The 20696-nt window shown below is 45.1% G+C and overlaps 1 protein-coding gene across 5 annotated transcripts in view; it reads right to left on the bottom strand.

Moving 5' to 3' along the window:
- Nucleotides 1-1089: 1089 nt before the first annotated feature.
- LOC116843857 (zinc finger protein castor homolog 1-like) overlaps nt 1090-20696 on the bottom strand; it is a 193656-nt gene continuing 174049 nt past the window's right edge. For 4 of the 5 annotated variants that reach the window (XM_032814693.1, XM_032814695.1, XM_032814692.1 and 1 more), the window contains 5 exons: nt 11098-11676; nt 9232-10869; nt 8742-8840; nt 7669-8593; nt 1090-7324 (listed from right to left, as the gene is read on the bottom strand). In XM_032814693.1, coding sequence (XP_032670584.1) covers nt 6820-7324; nt 7669-8593; nt 8742-8840; nt 9232-10869; nt 11098-11676 — 3746 coding nt within the window. In that variant the 3' untranslated portion in view covers nt 1090-6819. The remainder of the gene's footprint in view (nt 7325-7668; nt 8594-8741; nt 8841-9231; nt 10870-11097; nt 11677-20696) is intronic. The other variant, XM_032814696.1, reaches the window with a different exon arrangement.

Consider the following 20696-nt stretch of genomic DNA (forward strand, 5'->3'; position numbering starts at 1 on the left):
TGCGGCTGAGAAGTCGACGGTAAGTAAAGGACAGCGAACGCGTCTGCCACGATGCGTACATACACACGCAGCACACACGTTGCGCGATTGCTTTTCCTTTTACCGTTCGTCTCGCTCCCACTCATTTGTCCTCTTCCCCTTCGACTCGGCGGTCATTTCGCGCTATCGTGCATTTGATTGACTCAAATGACCGGCTATGAGAGCAAACGGAGGATTTAAAGCGTGAAAAGTGTGCTGCGGCCGCGAGCTACGTAATTGGAAAATTGGAAAACAGCTATTTTATCATGAAGTCACGCCTCGTTATTATTATTCGCGGCTTCGACTGTCCGCATAAAATTGTGTACACATGAGAATTACATAAAATTTACGTAAATAAGAAAAAATATGCATCATGGCATTTATTCTGCAAAATTGTCACTCTAATGATTAAGCAGCAATTATATTAATTTGGTGCACAACTTATGCTTTCCAACGCGCGTTTCTTCAGCGGTCAGGGATTTCGAGACGCCAGCTTCGATAACACGCTATCTCTTGCTATAAACGTGTCCCACAATTACGTGTAAAGCATGAAGTCAAAAGAGTGAAGCGGACGTGATGTTAGAAACGAAGTGATTCCCTACTTTCAAAGTCCATCGTCCACCGATATATGTATACGTGCGTCTCGCGACGTTATTTATTCCGGCAACTACGTGAGTTTTATCACGATGTTACTTTTTTTAAGTGCTTTTGTACAACTGTACAAATATGACGAATGGCGTGCGCCCGGCGACCGACGCCGAGTGTATTTTCTGAATTAGGCGAATTTTTAACGTGTCCAAATGTGCAAACGTTCGCTGCGAACACGACGCAGCGAAATTGGATTCTCGTTATCTCGCGGAAATGCCGGAGAAACTGTCGAGTTGACAGACCGATGATACACATCAATATGTGCACTGATATTTCATCTATCGTACTCGATCGATAGCTCTCTCCCTCTCTCTCTGACTCTGTTTTGTAAAAATCGAAGCGGCGTAATGTGAATCGCGAGCGTCCGACGAGCGTGGATTTGAGGGAGCGACCGAGTGGAAAGTGTACAAACGCAGGATCGTCTCTCAGTTGCTATAAATATTTTTAATTTTTACTTTTCAAAAGCAAAATCACAGCTACATAAGATGTTGTTCGATAATCATTAATATAATAATATAATAATAATATAATAATAATAATAAAATAATAATAAAGAAAAGATAATAATATTAATAATAATAGATAAAATTATATATATAATAGTTTCTTCTTTCTCTTAGATCCGTACAGCAGATACTTTAATACTAATGACCACATACGATAGAATCTCTCTAGCTTTCTTCGAATAACAGTACGTTCTACTGGTATACAACTCCTTCGCTCCGCTCTTGTTTTGCTTTCGTCGTTTCCGGACGATAACCACACATATCTATATATATATATATGTATATATTTTATATTATATAATAATATATATATATAATAATTCCAATTTTATATATATATTATGTATGTAATATAAAGGGGTTCGACATTTATAAGGCAACCATCAAATATCGTTGCTAATAACTCTTCTTCCACCTCCTCCTTTATTTTCCTCCCGAGCTTCAAGCAGAATTCACTCGTCGCGATTATATTTCGATCGAGTAAATCCTCCATTTTCGACCACTACCCTCCTCTCCTCGTCCTCGCACTTTACCTTCCCGGGCATCCCGTCGATTAAACACTAAATAAATATTATACAGATTTTTGTCTATCGACCATGCCTAATCCTCCGTAGTCCCGCAAGTGTCTCTCGACTTAACAATAGTAAAAATGTACTTCGACTTTTACAACGTGGTTTTATGGCACTCGTTTAATGGCTGGGCTCTAGAAGCCTCTCCACGTTCCCGATGCGAACGATATCTTCGATTTCGCGTATACGTTCTTTCGTGTTTTTCCTTCTCTCCTCTTCGTCTCCTCTTTTCTCTGCGCCCTCCGGGATTGGTATCCGCTTCGATATCGCGTTACGTCGCCAATGCGACACACGATATCGGGATTGGCGAGCTTTCTCCGCGATTTTTGCCAAATCGTCGCGTAGAGACGACGCACCGTCGACGTGGACAGGATCGATGACTATCGACTCGCTATGGAATGCTACTATTGTAATATTTAAGAAAAGAAAACTATTAAGAACGTCTATGTAGTCTCTCTGTGTCCTTCGACTCGCGCGTGATCCGAAGGATCTAGGTTCTTCTAGGTTCATCGTGATTATGTCGATGTCACTCGGCTATCTCTGGTTTCGGTACTGTGAAGTGGAAAATCGTAAGGACCGAGTATTATTCGCCAAACGTTATAATTTTCCCGATTATTTCGCGAGCTTCGTGAAAACCGTGTTGTAGCCTTCACAAAACTCCATCGATCTGTTTCATTTCTTTTACCGACTACGGGCCACAATGGATAAGAGACACGTCTTGTTAAAATAAATAGTTCGTTCTCATTATATTACTCAAAACGTCCATATTTTTTGTACAGAGTGTCTTATAATTTTTTACTTCACAGTTATTGCCGCAATATACGCAATCGGCGCTCCTCCTGCTGGAGGAGGACACATCTTTGATGATGAAGCATGACTTCTCCCTTTTTATTACAGTAGTTGGAACAATTAATGGTAGTAGTTTTGATATGTGACGTCTCGCGAGATTTTTCTCCTACCTAAGGTGTCATTCGTGTCTGAAAGATGCCGGATATGAATTTCGATTACGCGCGTGGTGTTTGGGCGGGAAACGGTATCGTTTTACAAATTGACTGCTGACCGATGTTTACGACATAAATTAGAGCACTAGACAGGCGACCATTATCACTCGTTGCGACGCGAGATAGAAGCAAAATGTCGCCATCTTAATTAAGAGCAGACACGTTTGGGTTATGATAATGTTACAAAGTATCAATTTCTCCTTCACGGTGCTGAAGTTCATTCCTTTTACTGTCTGATGCAACTCTGTGAGATTTTTCCACTTTCTGTCGGGATCATTATTAAATCACGTGCTAGCGAAAGCAGACATAACAAGTTATTTTTGCTGACATCCGCGTTTCTTCGTATTATTCGCGCACACATTGTTGACCGTGATTTTAAGGAACTTTCCGCGGAGCGTAAGTTATGTATGGAGCTTTTCTCTCTCGAGATATCTAATTTTACACGCGAAGCATCGGAAAAGGGTTCTCAACGGCGAAGTCAGTGGCGCGAATTAAGAATTAAGCAATTCCTCCCGAATGAGTCGTACATGTTCCATAAAAAATTCTAGAAACGTTAAAATGGTTTTCTAAATCTTGGCGACTGTGCTCGGTGGCGTTTCATCTAGTTCGACACGTATTATTTAAGGCACTAATGTTTTCCAATCTCGCTACGTCTACGACCGTCTCCCAGTCGGCCAACTAAAGTGATCTAGAAAATAATCCCGTCCAAGAAACTCACCGTGTTCGACGATATGGTAATCGCCGAGCACGTTTCCGTTGATTTGTTTCTCTAATCGCGATCGACCGCTATATCGAAATTCACGGCGCTCCGAAATTCGATCATGCCGGCAAGTTGACGGTAGTCATAATGCGATTTCATATTCAAGGCCATCTTAAATTCGTTTTAACACACTGTTAACCATTATTAACCACGAGAAAATTCATGTTCTGCTGGTGCAACATTGTTGACAGCGTATCACACTTGAAAGAAATAAAAATACTTCAAAACATTTCATTACATCAAGAGCTCGATTCTAATAAATTAAATATAAAATAAATCGCTCACTTATAAAAAAAAAGATATTTTGAAAACTTGTATCCATGGAGCTCAATCTTGATAAATTAAACAAATAAAAAAGTTGTGTTCACTTAAAAAAAATTAAAATACTTCAGAACTTTTTGTATGAAATTCGATTTTGATAAATGATATGCAAGTAAAATCACTTTTGTTGAGTGAGTAAAATATCCTTACACTTTATAGAAAAAAATAACAGGAAACAGGAAAAGGAAACAGATATTTAGGCGACGCTGAGAACAATCGGTCTCAACAATGTGATAAAATGCCACAACATTTACTTACGGATTATCTGAAAAATGAGGTTAAGACGATTTGAAATATCAGATCGGACTTTGATTCTACCGTCCGCAAATCTAACGAGGTCTGTGCACGATTGTGCGATTTGATCGTCGATTAGGGCTCGTTTCTTCCGTCACTACGGCTGCAATTACAAGTAACTTCCTACGTTGCGTGTCTGTTTTGTACGTTATTTCGCTAAGGCACGGCCCTACGAAAGTTCGGAGAAAATCCTAAAGGCACCTCTCGCCGAGCAGTCGCGTAATGTTCCTCGTGTGCTACATCTATAGTCATCCGCCTTGAGGAGGAATATGTGTGTTCTGCAATTCTTCGTGCGAGAATCGCGCGCAAACCTCTCCGGATACCCCTTATCGTTCATCCGGCGTCGTTATATATCCCCGTCTGCCTACGCACACGAATCGTGTATTAACTTTGCTCAAGTTTGAAGATAAGAGAATATCGTGATCTTCTGCGCGCACCCGTCTCCGTCCCGTCGTCTGTGAGGTAATAATTGAAACATAGAAGGAAAACGAACCTGCTCTCGATCCGGTAAGGCTGCGCGCGAAAAATGAACTTTGTATTGAATGAAAGCGGACAGAATATCATTGAGCACGCTCTAGGAATACAAGTGCGGGAGATCTGCTTCTCCCGACCAAACGATTCGCGCCACAAAAAATCACAATTCATATATACTATACACACATATATTGAACGGTTTGCGTGATATCGATCAACGGCCGCTGTTCAGAGCACATTTTGAATACGCCTTCTCGTCCGTATCCGGCTTATTATTTTACGAACTTTTCCTTTTCTCGACTTTATGTCGTTCGACGCTCTCATTTTGCCTTCCGCCCTTGTTTCTCGGATACCGCAGTCTAGTTAATTCTCGGTTTATCAATACTGTTTGTCTAACTCTCACCGCGTACCCTCCAATTGCGATTATTCGTCTTGGAAAACGTAGTTCTCTCTTCTCTTCTACTGGGAGTGTTTTCAAGATTACGACGGGCCGTCGTGTCATTGCACAATCAACTCACTCGGTTGCACCGATTAAGCGGATAGTTTGGAATTACTAAAGCGAACGCGCGCGGAAGTTCGTAAGGTTTCACAATGGAACTTCCTAATCGTATGATATGATCGCGGACGCAGTTAAGGCGGGTCAGTTATCATCACGAGAACGCGAATAGCGTTGGAATGGAAACCAGAGATCTTGTTTACATCGCGCGGCGACACGCACGGTAACAATTTGTATCAGTGTCATCGAACAGATAACTGCAGCGTCCCGACGGGCTTTTGTATCGCGTTAGAAAGTGTCATCATGAGATCTCACTGACTCCGGATGCAATTATCAACAGAAAAATCCGCGCAAAGCGATTATTTCGAAAAAGAAAATCTCTGACTCGGCAGATAAGAGTACCGGAAAAATGTTCTTAGTTGTTGCAGCGTTTACTCTTTATCGATTGCGCAATGGAGACGCTCTATTAATACGCCGCCGATATAAATGATGCAATAGGCGTTTATTATGTTCGCGATCAAGACGATATTTTTCCCTTATTTCGCCATTCTTAGCGGTAAAGCTTGAAAGACGCAATATGATGCTTGCATCGATTTCCGCGGCTTCGCAACGCGTAGAAAGAGCCTCAGTCGGATTATCGTGTCATCGAGATCCGCCGTTTCGTATTGTTTACCTTTCCCATGCTCGCCACTCTCCTCCTCGTCGATAACGCATTAGACTATCCTACCATCTAGGACTATCCTACCTAGATCGTCGTAAGGTCTATTCTCACGCGGAGGGTACACAGGATGATACTAACGAAGGAAAATGTACACGGGGGTTACTTTCTCTTTTCTCTCCTATTAAATATTATATAGTTTGTCTTTTTCTCGTGCTAAAACTATGCGATAGGCTTATTTTCGTATTATTGTCTTAGGTGCTACGCCACGTTTCGTTCGCCCCTCGTTGATTCCCGGTTTCCAAGGCATCGGTAGAATTCTATTCTGAGATTCGACTGTATGTGTGTGTACGTGTGTGTGTGTGTGTGTGTGTGTGTGTGTGTGTGTGTGTGTGTGTGTGTGTGTGTGTGTGTGTGTGAACCTTATACAGGCTGAATTTATCTCACGTCCGTGTCCGTTTCCGGAAACTTCTCTGGAAAGACTTCTCGATTACGACCGTAACTCGATTTCTTATCAACGGTTCCCAGTTCTTTAGATCCTAAATACGGAGAGATCGAGTCGTCTCAACAATGTTTCCACGATGTAGCCGCGAGGATCGCGGGCGTACCTTGACTCAGAGTTCTCGATCCATTTTTGTAGTACTTATCCCGAAGGTAATTGTTACTGACTAGCCCCCTACCGGTTGCCGCGAATCGTCCGCAGGAACGACGCCTCGATCGAGGCACTCGAGCGATCTCTTATTCTTCCGCTTTCTCTCTTTCTCTCTCGGGGAATGTCTATAGGGACTAGGAATCTGCCTTATTGGCCCCTTCCGGAGTTTCGCGGACGACTGTTCGACCTCCTGTTTCACGGAACAATTGTCGACGACGATCACCGAGCTGAGACGAAGTCGCTGACTAGCCTCCGGTTCCTTCCTTCCTTTCTCCCTACCTACCTACCAACGGTTCCGCTCGTTTCGACACCTACTCGGAGGAAGGTGGCCGCGCCATTCTCTCGGGGGAATGTCTACAGGGACCAAGGTAATGCTTTATTCGAGCCTGCTGCACGCGGCGCAGGACTTCCACGGGAGATCGTTAGGTGTCCATGTGCCGGTACTTGTGCGCCGACATTTGCGCCAGGCCCAGCACCGCGTACTGGCATTGCAGGCAATGGTAATGCGTCTGCTTGCCGGAGTGTTGGCACTGCACGCCGCCGCACGGTTGACTGGGGGTGAACTTCTGGAAGCCCGCCGCGGCGATGCTGTCCAACTTGGCGTGTTGCCGCCGGTGCGCGACCACCTTGTTCGTGTCCGTGCAGACAAAGTCGCACTTTAGACAATGAAAGTGCGACGCCTTGTTCTGCATTGAGCCGAGAGACGACGTGTACGCGCACTGAGCCCGTCCGCAGGGTACGTTGGCCCGATACTGTTGGAAATCACCCCCCATTAAAGTGTCCAGCCGCTCGTGCCTCGCGGTGTGCTGCACGAAGCGAGTCTTATCGCAGAAGGAGTAACCGCAGTCTTGACGCATGCAATGGAAGTGAGTCTGATGTTCTCTGTAGCCGCAATGGGGGTACCTGCAGTCTTCGTTGAACCTGAACCTATAAAATCCACAATAATCGTCAAATTAATATTGAAATTAACATTGATGAATTAATATTGATGTTTAACAACCTATCAGAGTGGTCAAAGTAATACAGGTTTTTGAAAAAAAATATATTTTTGCTGCTTCTACAAAAAAACATGAGTCCATTTTTAAGAAACTACATCATTTTTAAGAACTACATGAATACACGATGAAAGTTAGCGACTTTAAAATTAAATATATCAGTTTGAAACATTTTTTATTAAAGAGATATTATACGGTACCTGTCATTTTATGACTATAGTCTTAGTGTTAAATGAAATCAATTCATGAGCCAGACACAAGAGCGGCGATACCAACCTAACGTATCCCTCCGGCACTGGTTCGTCCTTCAGCATCCGCATAGAGTGATGGAGTCGTTGCTTCTTCGCTTCGGGCGAGTTAGCATCCGGTGGTGAAAGAGATCTCTTGTTCAGATTGAGATTAGCTGCCAATGACGCTAGGGGATTCTCGTCCCTCGCGGGTGGGAGGAAGTTGGTCGGCGGCAATCCGGGTGCAAACATCAGGCCGGGTCCGCCGGCGTACATGCCGCCGTGCTGAAGAAACGGCGGTAGAGCCTGATTCATGAGAGCGATCTGCTGATTCATAGCGGCCATCACGGCGGGACTGGGAAAGTGGAAGCCGTGGCTGAGATCGAGCTCGAAGCTGGTAGGTACCGACGGTTGCTGCACATTAGGTGGAATCGGTGGCTGCGGCAATTGGCCGTTCTCGTGACTGTCCACCACGGGGTTGTTGCCGTCGTCCCGAGTGCTCTCGGGTGGCTCTCGCTTGACGTTCGGTACGTTCTGCACGCCGATGTCGGTGCCACATCTCGGTTTCTCCAGCTTGATGTCCTTCGATTGGGACGACGACTGTTGGCCGATCTGACCGAGGGTCTGCTGCATCTGTCGCTGCATCTGGTTCTGAAAATTCTGTATGTTCTGCGCCATCTGAGCGTTCTGCGTCATAAAGTCGTGTTTCTGCGACAACTGCGCGATGTAATCGTGCTGCAGCTGATTCGGCGACGGACTGACCACGTCGTGCTGCTGCTGGCTGAGGATAGCACCGGTCGAGTGTTTCGCTATGTGCGCGACCAGACGATCAAGCTCGGAGAAGGCCTGGTTGCACGCGTTGCAGTGGTAGTGATTCTTGCGCTTCAGCTTGCAGAACGGTCTGCTGCAGCTCTGCTCCGGTCCGTAGAGGGTGTGCGGCGAGGTTGAGCTCATCGAGGGCATGACCGGTGATTCTGCAACGTCATAGATTCGTCTGAACCCGGCCCGTGCGTCCTCGCGCGAAACGCGACAAACGCGAGAAACGAAGGAGACCTAGTCCTGGACGTGTACTAACACGGAAACACTCTCAAAAGCACAAAACTTGGTTCAAAAGACACGAACCTTGGTGCACGGAAGCTCGCATGGATAGCACGACGCCCGGAAGTGCGGGTTCGCTCGGCGGTCCGCTGACCGGATAATAGGTGCCAGCCGCCCTCACCACTAGCAACAATCAACCAAACAACCAACACTTCAAATATACCTCCCACTATGAATATACAACCACCGTGTGTGTACAAATATATACATCGGGAGATTGGGACGATTAAATCGGTCTCGCGGGAGACAAACAACGTACGACTGTTGTCGAGGGACAGCGAGGAGTGTTCTACTTCAACAACGAATGCGAGGTGGTGACAAGGTGTGAACGGGGTTGCGACTACGTGCAGAGGAGCATGCACAATGTATATGTATTCTAGTGGAGGAGAGAGTCTCTGTCGTGTTTCTCGAACAAAAAAAAAAAGAATAAACTACCAAACAAAACTCGTCTATGGACTAACACTATATAGGTGGTGCACTCATGAGAACTCATGTCCTCTTGCCCGGTACTTACCGGTGGTCTTGCAGCTATCGGGACTCGCGAGCTCGGACTCCTTGTCATCGATCATCGTCCTGTTGTCCGAGTCTCCCGCGGATAAAGTCTCATCGGGCTTGTCGATTAATTCGGCGGGATTTTTCACTTGAATCCTGGGTTTCGTCTCTTGAACAAACGATTGCGGTTGCGTCTGGCACTCCTGATTGCTCGATTCCTGAGCACAGGACTCGCTGTGACCGGAGTGCTGTTTCTCGTGTAACGCCATCGTCGAGTACCTGACGAATGAGTAGCCGCAGTTCGGTCGGGTGCAGTGGAAGTGCCGATTCACGCGATTGCTGTGACAGCCGGCCAGCCGGCAGTCGACCATCTTGTCGTAGAAGGCGAAACCCGGCGGTATGTCGACGTTGTCGTGAAAGTCCTTGCTGTGCATCAGCAGCTGATCCGGTCGTTCGGTGGAGAAATGGCAGCGCGGTTGCGAGCAGTGATGATGCTTGGTCAATCTGAGAGCACATGCCGTGTCCGGGCATCCCTCTGGATTGTACGTGGCGAATCCATCGGGCTCTCCTAGACTGTTCGAGGGCGACACGCTGCCCTCTCGCTCCTCCAGCAACGAAATGGGCGTCAGACTCGGCGTCTGCGGTTTCGGCAGCTTGAAACTCGTGAAGATCGCTTGCGGTGAGTCGTGGGTGTGCGTGGCGGGGTCGCCTCCCGACCAGATCTCGATCACCCGATTTTTCGGCGGTCTGCCGCGCTTCCGCCTGAACATCGCGTCGATGTTCGTCAGGTGGGTCAACGTGACGTCGGAGGAGAGAGTATGCGAGGAACAGGAGAGATTCAACTGCCGGCTGTACTCGTGAATCTTGTAATGCTGCAGCCTGCGGAACGGCTTGTCGGTGGAGAGTATCACCTCCCGACAGTTCTCCCAATTGCAGTGATAATGCTTCTCCTTGTCCGCGTACGGACAGCTGTCATCGCAGCCGCCCTCCTCGAAGAAAGCGTCCGTTATGCGCTCCTGCGTCTCATGCTCCTTCAGGTGCTCTCGAACTTCACGGGGATCCTTCAAGGTAGCGCCACAACGGTCCAGCCCGCAATGATGGTGCTCCCGACCCGCGTTGCACGCGCATTCCAAACTTGCGGGCATTAGGTAGGCCAATTCGGCGGCGGTCAGTTGTTGGGGCTGCTGATGCTGTTGTTGATCAAGACTAACGGAACTTCCGCTGGCCGTAATGGTGGTGGTCGGGGCGGTGAGGTCCATAGCGAGATCGCTGCCGCTTTGGAAGGAGTCTTCCAAGGAGTAATACGATGGAGAGCCTCTCCCTTCATTGGAGCTCTCGCCGTTCAGACTTAAGGACAAACTCTGAGCGCTCAATTCGTCCGGCGCCCATGACCCCGAGGGACGCATGCCACTTACCGTACTGACTTGCTTGTACTTCCGGTAAGCCAACTCGGACTCGTGGCGCTCGTGTTTCCGCTTGTGCGAGAAGAGCTGGCCGGACGAGTGCAGAACGTAGCTACAATGAGGTCGTATACAGTGAATGTGGTTGCAAACCCGAGAGAACCGGCACTGGTCGAAGGGGCAGGCCTCTGATTTCATGAACTTCTTGAAGCCGTCGCGCGACAGTTGCTCGTCCTTGATGTGGTAAGATTTGTGCTTGTCTGGAAAAAATGAGACGAAGGAAACGATCAAATCATGGTGGTCTGTGAACGCATAGTTATGATACACGTTAGATCACGAATTAATCAACGAAACGACTTGTCAGAGCGTAAAAGTAAAGACAGAAACGTCGAGGTGTGTCTTCTGTGTGAGAAAGAAAGAGAGAGACAATGGTTTCGACGGACGATAGTTTCGACCTAGAGCGCCAACATTAATCACGCATTCCTTACCCATGTCGGCCTTATTCTTGAACGTGAACCGACATCCCTGTCGCCGACAGTGAAAGTGCGTGGTCCGTTGGCCAACGAACGGACAATGTTCGGTCGCGCAATTCTCGGTAGCCCGAAACCGCTGGAAGCCCTCCTGTATGATGGCCGAGTCCTTGCGATGGTAATTCGCGTGCATCTGCACGTCCGATGTCGATATGTACACCTTGTCGCAATTCTCGTGGATGCAATGATAGTGGGTTTGCTTTCTATTGTGCGGACAGGCCCGGCCGGGATGCCTCTCCGAGCAATCGTCCGTCGGCGAGTATCTCATGAAGCCGTGCTGCAAGGACTCGTCCCTCTTCTTGTGCCACTTGAAGTGCCTGATCATCTCCTCCTTCTTCACGAACACCCGGCCGCTGCAGTCCAGACAATGAAAGTGCTCCCTGCAACCCAGTTCCTTACAATACGTACTGCCGCATTCCTGACTCGAGGTGTATCTCCTCACGTATCGGGAGTAATCGATGATCGGCTGCGACACCGATGTCTTTGAGCCACCGATCAAGGAATCCGCCACGGGAGACATGCTCTGTCTGATTAAAGCTGCAACAAGCGAAACAATCTTCCTTATCAAACTGAGACTTTTTCAAAGTTGACGTTTGCAAGGCAGCTATTTGTCACAGAATTTCCTCAAATTTTATAGAGATAAGACCAAAACTTGAAACGTTTTTTCTTCATATACCAAACATTAGAAATAAATAAATTTCAAAATTAAAAATTAAATGAAATAAACTGAAAGTATTGAAACGAATGTTTGCAGTTTTCATTGATCTGGAGTGGACGTAAGTACGCAATTTTAATTTCACGCGCAGAAATACGTTCGATTTCGAAAATCAAAGAGCTGCCCTCGAGTTTTCCATTGGAGAGGCGCGCGCGGCGCTCCGCAGGTCACAAACTGCCATAGAGACCTGCGCGAGGTAAAGCTCGCGCCGGGCGAACAGTTGGTCGGCGGGCAACACGTTTCTCCGCAGGCAACTGCAACGTTTTACCGACCGTATGTCCCCGATAACACCGTTCGCACCAAGCTCTCGCACCATCAGAGGGGACGCGCATACCAGAACGACTTCTGATACATATACGAGAGTTACGAGCGCGCGCACCGTTCGTCGACCTATCGAGCTCTCCCGCGCGTCCGAAAACTGGTTGTTCGGTGCGCACGGGCGCGCCGCGACATAAAGAGAAAACGAAAGAAAAAAAAAGAAAAGAGAGGGGACGAGGAGGAAGAATGGCCGGGGCAAAAAACTATCGGACCGCGATCGCAATACGCGTATGCAAAAAGCGCGCCTGTGGCCGCGGGCGAGGCGGAGGCGCGTGAGCATTTACCTCGGCGAAGCGTTCATAGCTCTCCTAAAAGGCTCGAAACGGCCGCGGCACGCAAGAAAATATTGAGCGCGAGAGACGCAATTCGGTTGACCAATCCTCGCTCGCGATAATTATCTCCCGAGGTAACGCGGCGCACACGAGATGGAAATAAACCGCGCGCGTCCGCCACGCCGTTCTCCTTTTTTGCCTAAACGAACGATATTCTACAGTTAAAGCGTTCTCTCGTGCGGTCTCGCGTTTGCATTTCTTGCAACCGACAGCTACTTAAAATTTATTATTTGCGCGCGTATGTATCGGCGAAACACTCGTCTCGCGTGCACAGCGAATCTCTTCGCGCGGACGTGTGTCACTTCGCGCACACACATGTCAGATCGATACTCGCTGTTGAAAAGAGAGAGGCGCGCGAAATAAATACCCATTGCTCTCCGGACGACGTCGTCGATTGATTGTACCGTGTGATCAAATTAAATTTCATTATATAAGATATGTGAGAGCCGATTAATTAAATTACATCGGTGAGAAACGAGAGAACGAAAGCGTCGTTTCTCATTAACTTATCGGACGCGCGTCGTATCGATCGGAGACTGCGGCGAGTCGATACTCGCTACCCCGTAACATCCATCAAGCCACCCAGCGTTCGATGCACCCTACCAGGACCGTGGACGATTCTGAGAAATTCCTACTCGCGGACTGTGCGCGCGCGCACGTTTGAATGCGCGTTCAGGAACGAGTTTAAAAATTGTCGAATATTTCTCGTGGCTCGCGGGGCTTCCCCGCGCTCTCACTCTCTCTTTCTCTCTCTCTTTCTCTCTCGCTCACGGTGGTATATGTGCCGTCAGAACGGAGGGAGCGCGCGCGTACATTGGCCGCCCGTGCGTTTCTGCGATGCGAGAGCGTATATGCGCGCCACGGCACAAAAAGAGAAAGGGTTTGGTCCAGAGAGAAAGAGGAAGGCCCGAGGAGAGAAGAGAGACAGGGAGACAGAGAGAGAGAGAGAGAGAGAGAGAGAGAGAGAGAGAGAGAGAGAGAGAAAGGCGAAGGGAGAGGGCGGGAGAAAGGGAGAGGGAGAAAGCAGAGGAAAAGAGAGATGAAGGTTACGCGAGAGGGAAAAAGGAGGCGAGGGAGAATTCGGCGCGCATTATTCTCCCGCGTTATAACCGGCGAAGCGTAGACGGTACATAAGGATGAAGGAAAAAGAAAACAGATAAAGAAAGAAAAAAAGAAACCAAAGAGAGAGGGAGATAGAAGAGTGGTGCGCGGGCATGTCTTGTATTATTATTTCCACGCGGGCCGGACGCTCACCAGGCGAAATCGAGCAACGACGGCGGATTTAATAATAAGCGTCGCGGTGTCACCGGATATGTTGCACCCAGTTACGCGCGGTTGCGTAACATTCGGTTACGGCGATTAATTTATCCTTTGGCAGAGTAATTACGCAACGCAGCTGCGTGCCTTCTCTCCCGTGCGATGCGTGTGTACGCGGCGCGTCGCTCATTAGAGGCACCTTTGGCTTTCGCGCAGCGGGAAATTGTTGTTTGCACAAATTTATAATCCGCTACCGCCGTCGTTGCCGCTCTGTGACGGGGTCGCAACTTCGAGTGCGTAATCGAGAGGAGGCTCCTCTCGCGCGGGCCAAGGTCTCTACGTCTCGTTGTCGTATTAATCGAGGATAAATATTAAACGGTTAACTTTCGGAGCAGAAGATGGCGTGCCCACGAGCGGCTTTGGCCAACTCCTCCGTATCCAGGAATGTCGAACCTTTCGTCGACGCCTAATTATGCGAACGGGGAAGCGTGCCAAAATCGTGATGGCACGTAAGTGAAACACACATGCCGCGGCCTTGAAACGTCACGAAAAAACAAGCTGATCGATTTGCAATCTCGGTGCAGGATGCACGACGTAGTGCGACGAAATCAAGGCATTATCGAGCAGGATGAAAGTCATACGCGTCATCGACGGCTGCTTAGTTCATTCATTTGATTTGTGGGATCGAACGCGATTTCGACAGAGTAGTGTGAGTCGTTTCACCCAAAATCCTGTTCTGCCGCGGAAATTCGACTACGAAAGCTTGTCTTGCGCTTTCTTAAATCAATTATTACGTTACATAAAAAAAGAACAAGAAGATCCGCGCGCTCCCCTTCCACGTGACGGACGAAGGAGATACCACCCACGTGGTAACGCGCAATTCGGCCAGCGGCAGCGAACGAAGAATACGCGCGACGTGACGGGGCTTAAAGAGCAAATCTTAAAAAATATGTGAAACCCCCAGGACGACACGTAGCAACACTCCCTTCCCCTTTCGTATCCAGGCGGCTTTGAACCCTTTTATTCGTAGTTCTTAAAGCTGCTCGGGAAAGGGAGTGGGAGCCCTGGCCGAATCGCGGCGAGGTGGAAGCGGGGACAGCCTCCGCGAGACAGGGGAAGGGAGTTTAAAATTTTCAAAAAGGCCCGAACCTGAAAAGACCCCGTATTTCAGGGTCGCCAGGGTTCTCCTTTTTTTATCATTTAATCCGTGAGCCAGGCGAATAACCCTTTATACGAGCTATCGGGGTACCGTGCCGAAAACGGCTGCTCCGTCGCGCGTTTACGTGTATACCGATCTCTCTTTCTCTCTCTCTTCTTCTCTCTCTTTCTCCCCCCCCCCTTCCCCGCCCCCTGCGTACACACGTGTGTATGCGTGTATGCGTGTACTTACACGTGCGCTCACACGTACGTTTAACACGCTAACACGGAGGGGTTAATATGACCTACGAAACTGCGTGTTTGGATAATGCGTGGAGTACCCGCTGCGCCCACCGATTCGTCGTCTTAGCCGTGGCGACCCCCATTGAACGCTTTTTCTTCTCGAGAGGTTCTAAATACCGGTGAAAAAAAAAAGAAATACGTGAACGGGTACGCAGTACCGGGCGTGCCCTCTTCCGTGCGTTGCCTGCCCCTTTAGACCCGGTTTTAGGCTCGCGCAACCCTTCCTCGATGGTCCTCGTCGCGACATTGTTTCCGGAAAAATGGCTTCGCGAATGGAACCGCCGACCAGATGCGATTTAATGACCCAGAATCAACGTTAGGGTACTCGATACCGATAGGGTACCCGGAACGGGTATTTTTATCGTGTGTAGCCAATGCACAAAGGCCAATTTCGTTTTCGTTTTCAACATGCAACGGTCGCAATAATACGTCTGCTGCTTTCAACAAAATAATCAAATATCCAGAACCTCTCTACCAAAAAAAATCTCGAGATGTCTAGACCTATTTCTTTGACAAGATTATAGAAAATGCACGGAAGAAATGTTTGGTTGAATTAGCCAAAAATTTCTAGTGAAGTATAAACAAATCAGAAAATTCCACTTGAAGTTTATAAAAATTTTATTAACTTGAACAGAATTCTGATAACTTTAACCGGAATTTGTGGCTTCACTCGTATTTTACCAGAAATTTGGTTAATCAAAATAAATTTCTTTTTGTGTAGGAGAACGTAAGATCGCGCGTGTGTTGGAAAACGATGCGCGAAATTCAACAATACGTCGTCGCTCATATTTGCTTGCATCGATACCGATCATTTGTATTAATAAAAGTCAGCCAGCGACCATTGGGAATGATGGATTTCTAGCGTCGAATTCGAACGTGAGCCAGGAGTATGTCGGCGCCAGTATTAGCGAAGAGTCACACAAAGGGTGAACACGGGAAAGAGCGGGTTGAGGCGAGGGCAGCAGAGAGGCGAGACGGAGAGACAGAGAGAAAGAGTGAGAGTGAGAGAGAGCCGAGAGAGAGAGAAAAGGAGAAAGTGAGTGGAAAGAGGAAGAGCGACCGACACTAAACTATTCTAAGATCCGCGAGAGAGTGTCGCGAACTTATTGTCTCTCTCTCGGCGAACGAGGCGGCGTTATTTCTGTCAAAATTACGTTATGGTCGCTATTCTCCTGCCCCGCACGTATCCCGCTGCTATCCGCGTTTAGCACCTACTTCCTTTCCGCATGGTTACTCAAGTCGAAAGTTTGGTTCCACATTAATTCTACAAATTCACTTAAATGACTGTAGTCATCGGTAGTGTGAAAGGATTAAATATCTTAGAAGCTGATGAAATATTATACAGTCCTATATGAAGCAATCAATTCTAACAATACAACGAATTTACTAAAAGTCACACTTAAATTTTTATATTACATTTTGCATAATACATTATTTACATAATACATTTCGAGCGAATTTTGATTATTTTTTTCGTGTTTGTTTCGTATTTCTATTTCGTTATTTTATATAAGAAATAAGATGTATAAGAAATAACTCATAAAACTTTTACAAATCGTGATTAGTAAAGAGTTGCTGACAAATTTATGTACTGGACTAAAACAATCGACAAGAAATGTAAATTCATGCCTTCTTATCGCCGACAGTCGTCGCTCGTCAACAAGCGCCGCGCAAGCACACAGTCAAAACATTCAATATCTTCAAAGAAGTTAGATTTACTTTTGTGCCTCGCGAAATTTTCTGGATGTTTTTATTCAGTTTCGGATCGGCCGACGGTACGCATAACGGACTGCGTATGTTAATACGTTATCTATTGTTCTCTTATACAGTCAAAACATTCGGAACTTTCAAAGCGGTCAAACTTGTATCTGTGCTTCGCAAACTTTTCCGGATGTTTTCAGTCAATTCCGGGCCGGCGAGCGATAACACATAACACGGACTACATGTGTTGGTGCGTTATCTATTGTTTTTCTCGAGTAACTGAATTATTTCGTCAGTATTTTGAGGTACTTGAGCCTCTCGTCGGCATCGCGTTTTTTAACACGTGTATTTTTTACTGAATCGTGTCTACGAGCGTATCAGTGTTAGTGCCAGTACCACGACGGAGTAGCCGAGAGGAGCAGGATGTTGGATCAGGAAAACAGGACAGATGCAGAGACGTGGGTAACGGCTCGTCATGTATTTCCAGGTATGCTAAATACACGTTCATTATACATGATTATTGACGAAATTAGTGAAAATGAGATAATAACCGAGTCGAAATTCAGGTCAGCATTCACAGTTTGCCATTATTTGACAATAATTTTAGCTTTATAAATCTCTCAAATAATTTTAGCTTTTTAAATCTTTGATTGTTCATCAGAAGAAAATTTGTATCTGTATTTATTTCACGAATACTGAACTGAACAGCTGATTAACGGCCCATAAATGCGAAATTATAATTAATTAATTATGTTCTCAAGCAAAGACGGTAAATTATTTCAGCTATGAATACTGACCTTAATATGTTTCGAAATTTTTTATTTTTTAATTTAATAGCTCTTTGAGTCGCGTCTTGTTTACATCTCTCAACAACTCGTTTCATTTGTATTTATCACAAGTTGTTACTGTACCAAAATATAGTTCAAATCTTTATTGGAGCATAGCATTATTAGACATTCAACTGTTATCTTTGTCTCTACGAGACTCTGGAGCTTCATATCAGCTCTTTAAGTAAGAGGTACAAATCTCATTGATACTTTCATTAACTTTCCGTGTAATTCCTGGGTTATTTTAAAAATAATGAAACAGTCAATAAATAATTCTAAGTTTTTCTTTGTGTTTTATGAAGAAATAATTAAAAATATTAGAAGCACGTTTTGAACAGAAAATACAAATCTTAAATAATGAGAAAAAATTTAGTTTCTTTCACTCATATATATATATTCATACATGGGGGAAAGCAGTATTACCCGGAAATTATCAACGATTCACATCGCGTTAGTGAAAAATAGCAAATCAAACAAATGATAAAAAAAGAAAAAGAAAGAAAGAAAAGAGAAAAATTAGGAAGCGGTGAGATTAAGTGTTGTTCTCTTCCATTTCCCCACACATTAATCCTTATTAAATAATTCAACATTTGCCAATCTCTCTCGTACTCTATTTGTAACTAAATAAATTATTTAACCAATACATTGCTGACAGAAATTAAGTATACAAATTTAACCTTGTTCAAATATAGCCACACTTCGCCAATTGTTAATAACACGTGTATATTTTCCAATTAATATGCATTAATGTATGATGACGCCACGTTTCGCTCATTGTTAATTATAATATATCTGTAACGATGGGATATCGAGCAACTATCGAGTGATAGTGATTGGCAATTGGCTTTCACGCATCGAATGCACACAATTTTTTCGACATTTCTTCAACGAAAAGAGATGCATCGGGGGAGTTAAGCAGACACTTAAGGTAGGTGCCATGGCAGATGGTAACAATGCTGCTTGAAATTCATGTTTTGATCTCGTTCTGAGTTGAAAAGTCATTGAATAACTCGCTATATTTCCATTTATTCGAATATAAGCCACATTTCGTTGGTTTCTAACCGCGTATGTGTATACATTTGCCAGTTAACGTAATGTAAAATAACGCCATACTTCGCTCATTCAGTGTCGAATAATTATCGAGCAAAAGCGATTATGATAGTTTGATTGAAAAGATATCTTTGAAGATTCCGGGAATCTCTTGTGTATGAGTGGGACACGCGAATGGCGATGAACGACTGTTGGTTTTGTGCATTTGATGCATTCGACCGCTTAATTTTTGCGGCGTTTCCTTCACGGAGCGAAAAGGAGACGATCGTGTCGTACGTCTCTAGATTTTGTTATTTTTGTTCGAAAATATCAAATCTTGAATCTCTGGAGTCGATTCGCGGCAGTTCCATCTACGACGCAGTCTTAGTGTTAAATAAATAAATAAATCAACGTAAACATGTGAGTACGCGAACAAATAAATATAAAAATAAATAAATTCTATTTGAATATATGATAATGAAAATATAATGTTGAATTGATCATAAAAATAATGTTAAATAGTTCTTGAAAGAGTATTTTTTTTAACTTCTTTGACATTTCCGAGCTTCTTCAATATGCAGAAGACGGCAGTAAACAACTACCTACAACATCAAGGTAAGTCTGTATCTCGAAGTTCTTTATTGATTCTTCAAATTTGATGAAATTTGCAGGATTAATTTAGAATCACAATTTCGACTCGGTTTTATCCGCGAACAGTGTGCATTTTTTTTATTTTCCAGCCGGGCAAAGTCTGACTATATCTTAATTTTGCTGACATTTTCTCCGCAAAGCGTAATGCAACTGGTAGAATCAAAACTACCGAAAGATATGAACGTATAAAGTGTAACAAACTTCGGTTGGCAGCGATTATTAGTATTTTTTTACCACTGCAATAATTCAATTTATTTAAAATTAACGAAATTGATCAAAATCAGAGAAATATTTCTCTATATATGTTGGAGAAAACAGCAATAAGTTATCATTTGTACACTGAGAGAAATTACTCGATAAAAAATTAACAAATGGATATTTCCGAACAAAATACCAATAAATTTTTATATCAGGAAACATCCGATGAGAAATATTGGTTCATAATTTTTTGACCTGTTTATCTGATGGAATGCCATGATCGGAAGTATCTGATAAAATTTATATTCTGATCGAATATAAAAATTGACCGGAATTTGATCGAAAATATCCGTTTGTCAATTTCTTATTGGATAATTTCTCTCAATAATGTAGCATCAAAGAAGCTCAATATTCTGTACATATAAACTCTGTATCTCGAGATTTTTTACTGACTTACGAATTCGACAATCTTCACAGACTTAACATAGAATCTAAATTTCGACTCGTTATTTCTTTTTTTTTTCTTCCTCTTTCTTTCCTGTTGCCGTTTTCATCCATCGCGCTCTTCTTTATCTCTCGATCGTGCGTTTTTCTTGCTCATCTTCCTTTTCTTCTTCTTTGTCGTCTTTTGCCTTATCTTGTTCTTCTTCTTCCTTTCCTGAGTGCGTTTCTCAGAGCAATAATCGTTGGGTACCAGAATAAACGTTATTACACGGATTGCACAGTAAGGATGATGAATGCACACGGCAATTTCGTCAAGGGAAGAGGACCCGATATTTTTTTGCCGCAAAAACAAACGGCGGGGAAATTGCTCGTTTAGATGCTCTTTAGCGACCACGTATCTCTTTAAGGCCACGTGGAATGTTAAGTTTCGCGAATTTTCATCTTCTAAAATTCACTAGCCGCTCGCTCACTTCGTTCTTTCCGCTCTGATGAATCGTCGCGACGCTCTCCGACCGGTCCATTAGCCTCTGGCGTGACAAAGCTTAATTCAAAACGCATTTCTGGAATAATTGGCGCCACAAAGAGATCGCCGTCAGCCGTTTAGCACCTTCTTGGTTGGCGTGACGTCGCCGCGTTTCTTCTAGA

This window comes from Odontomachus brunneus, unplaced genomic scaffold (assembly GCF_010583005.1).
Source record: "Odontomachus brunneus isolate Ranch 3 - 2012 unplaced genomic scaffold, Obru_v1 Obru_scaffold_036, whole genome shotgun sequence".
In the NCBI taxonomy this organism is placed as follows: domain Eukaryota; kingdom Metazoa; phylum Arthropoda; class Insecta; order Hymenoptera; family Formicidae; genus Odontomachus; species Odontomachus brunneus.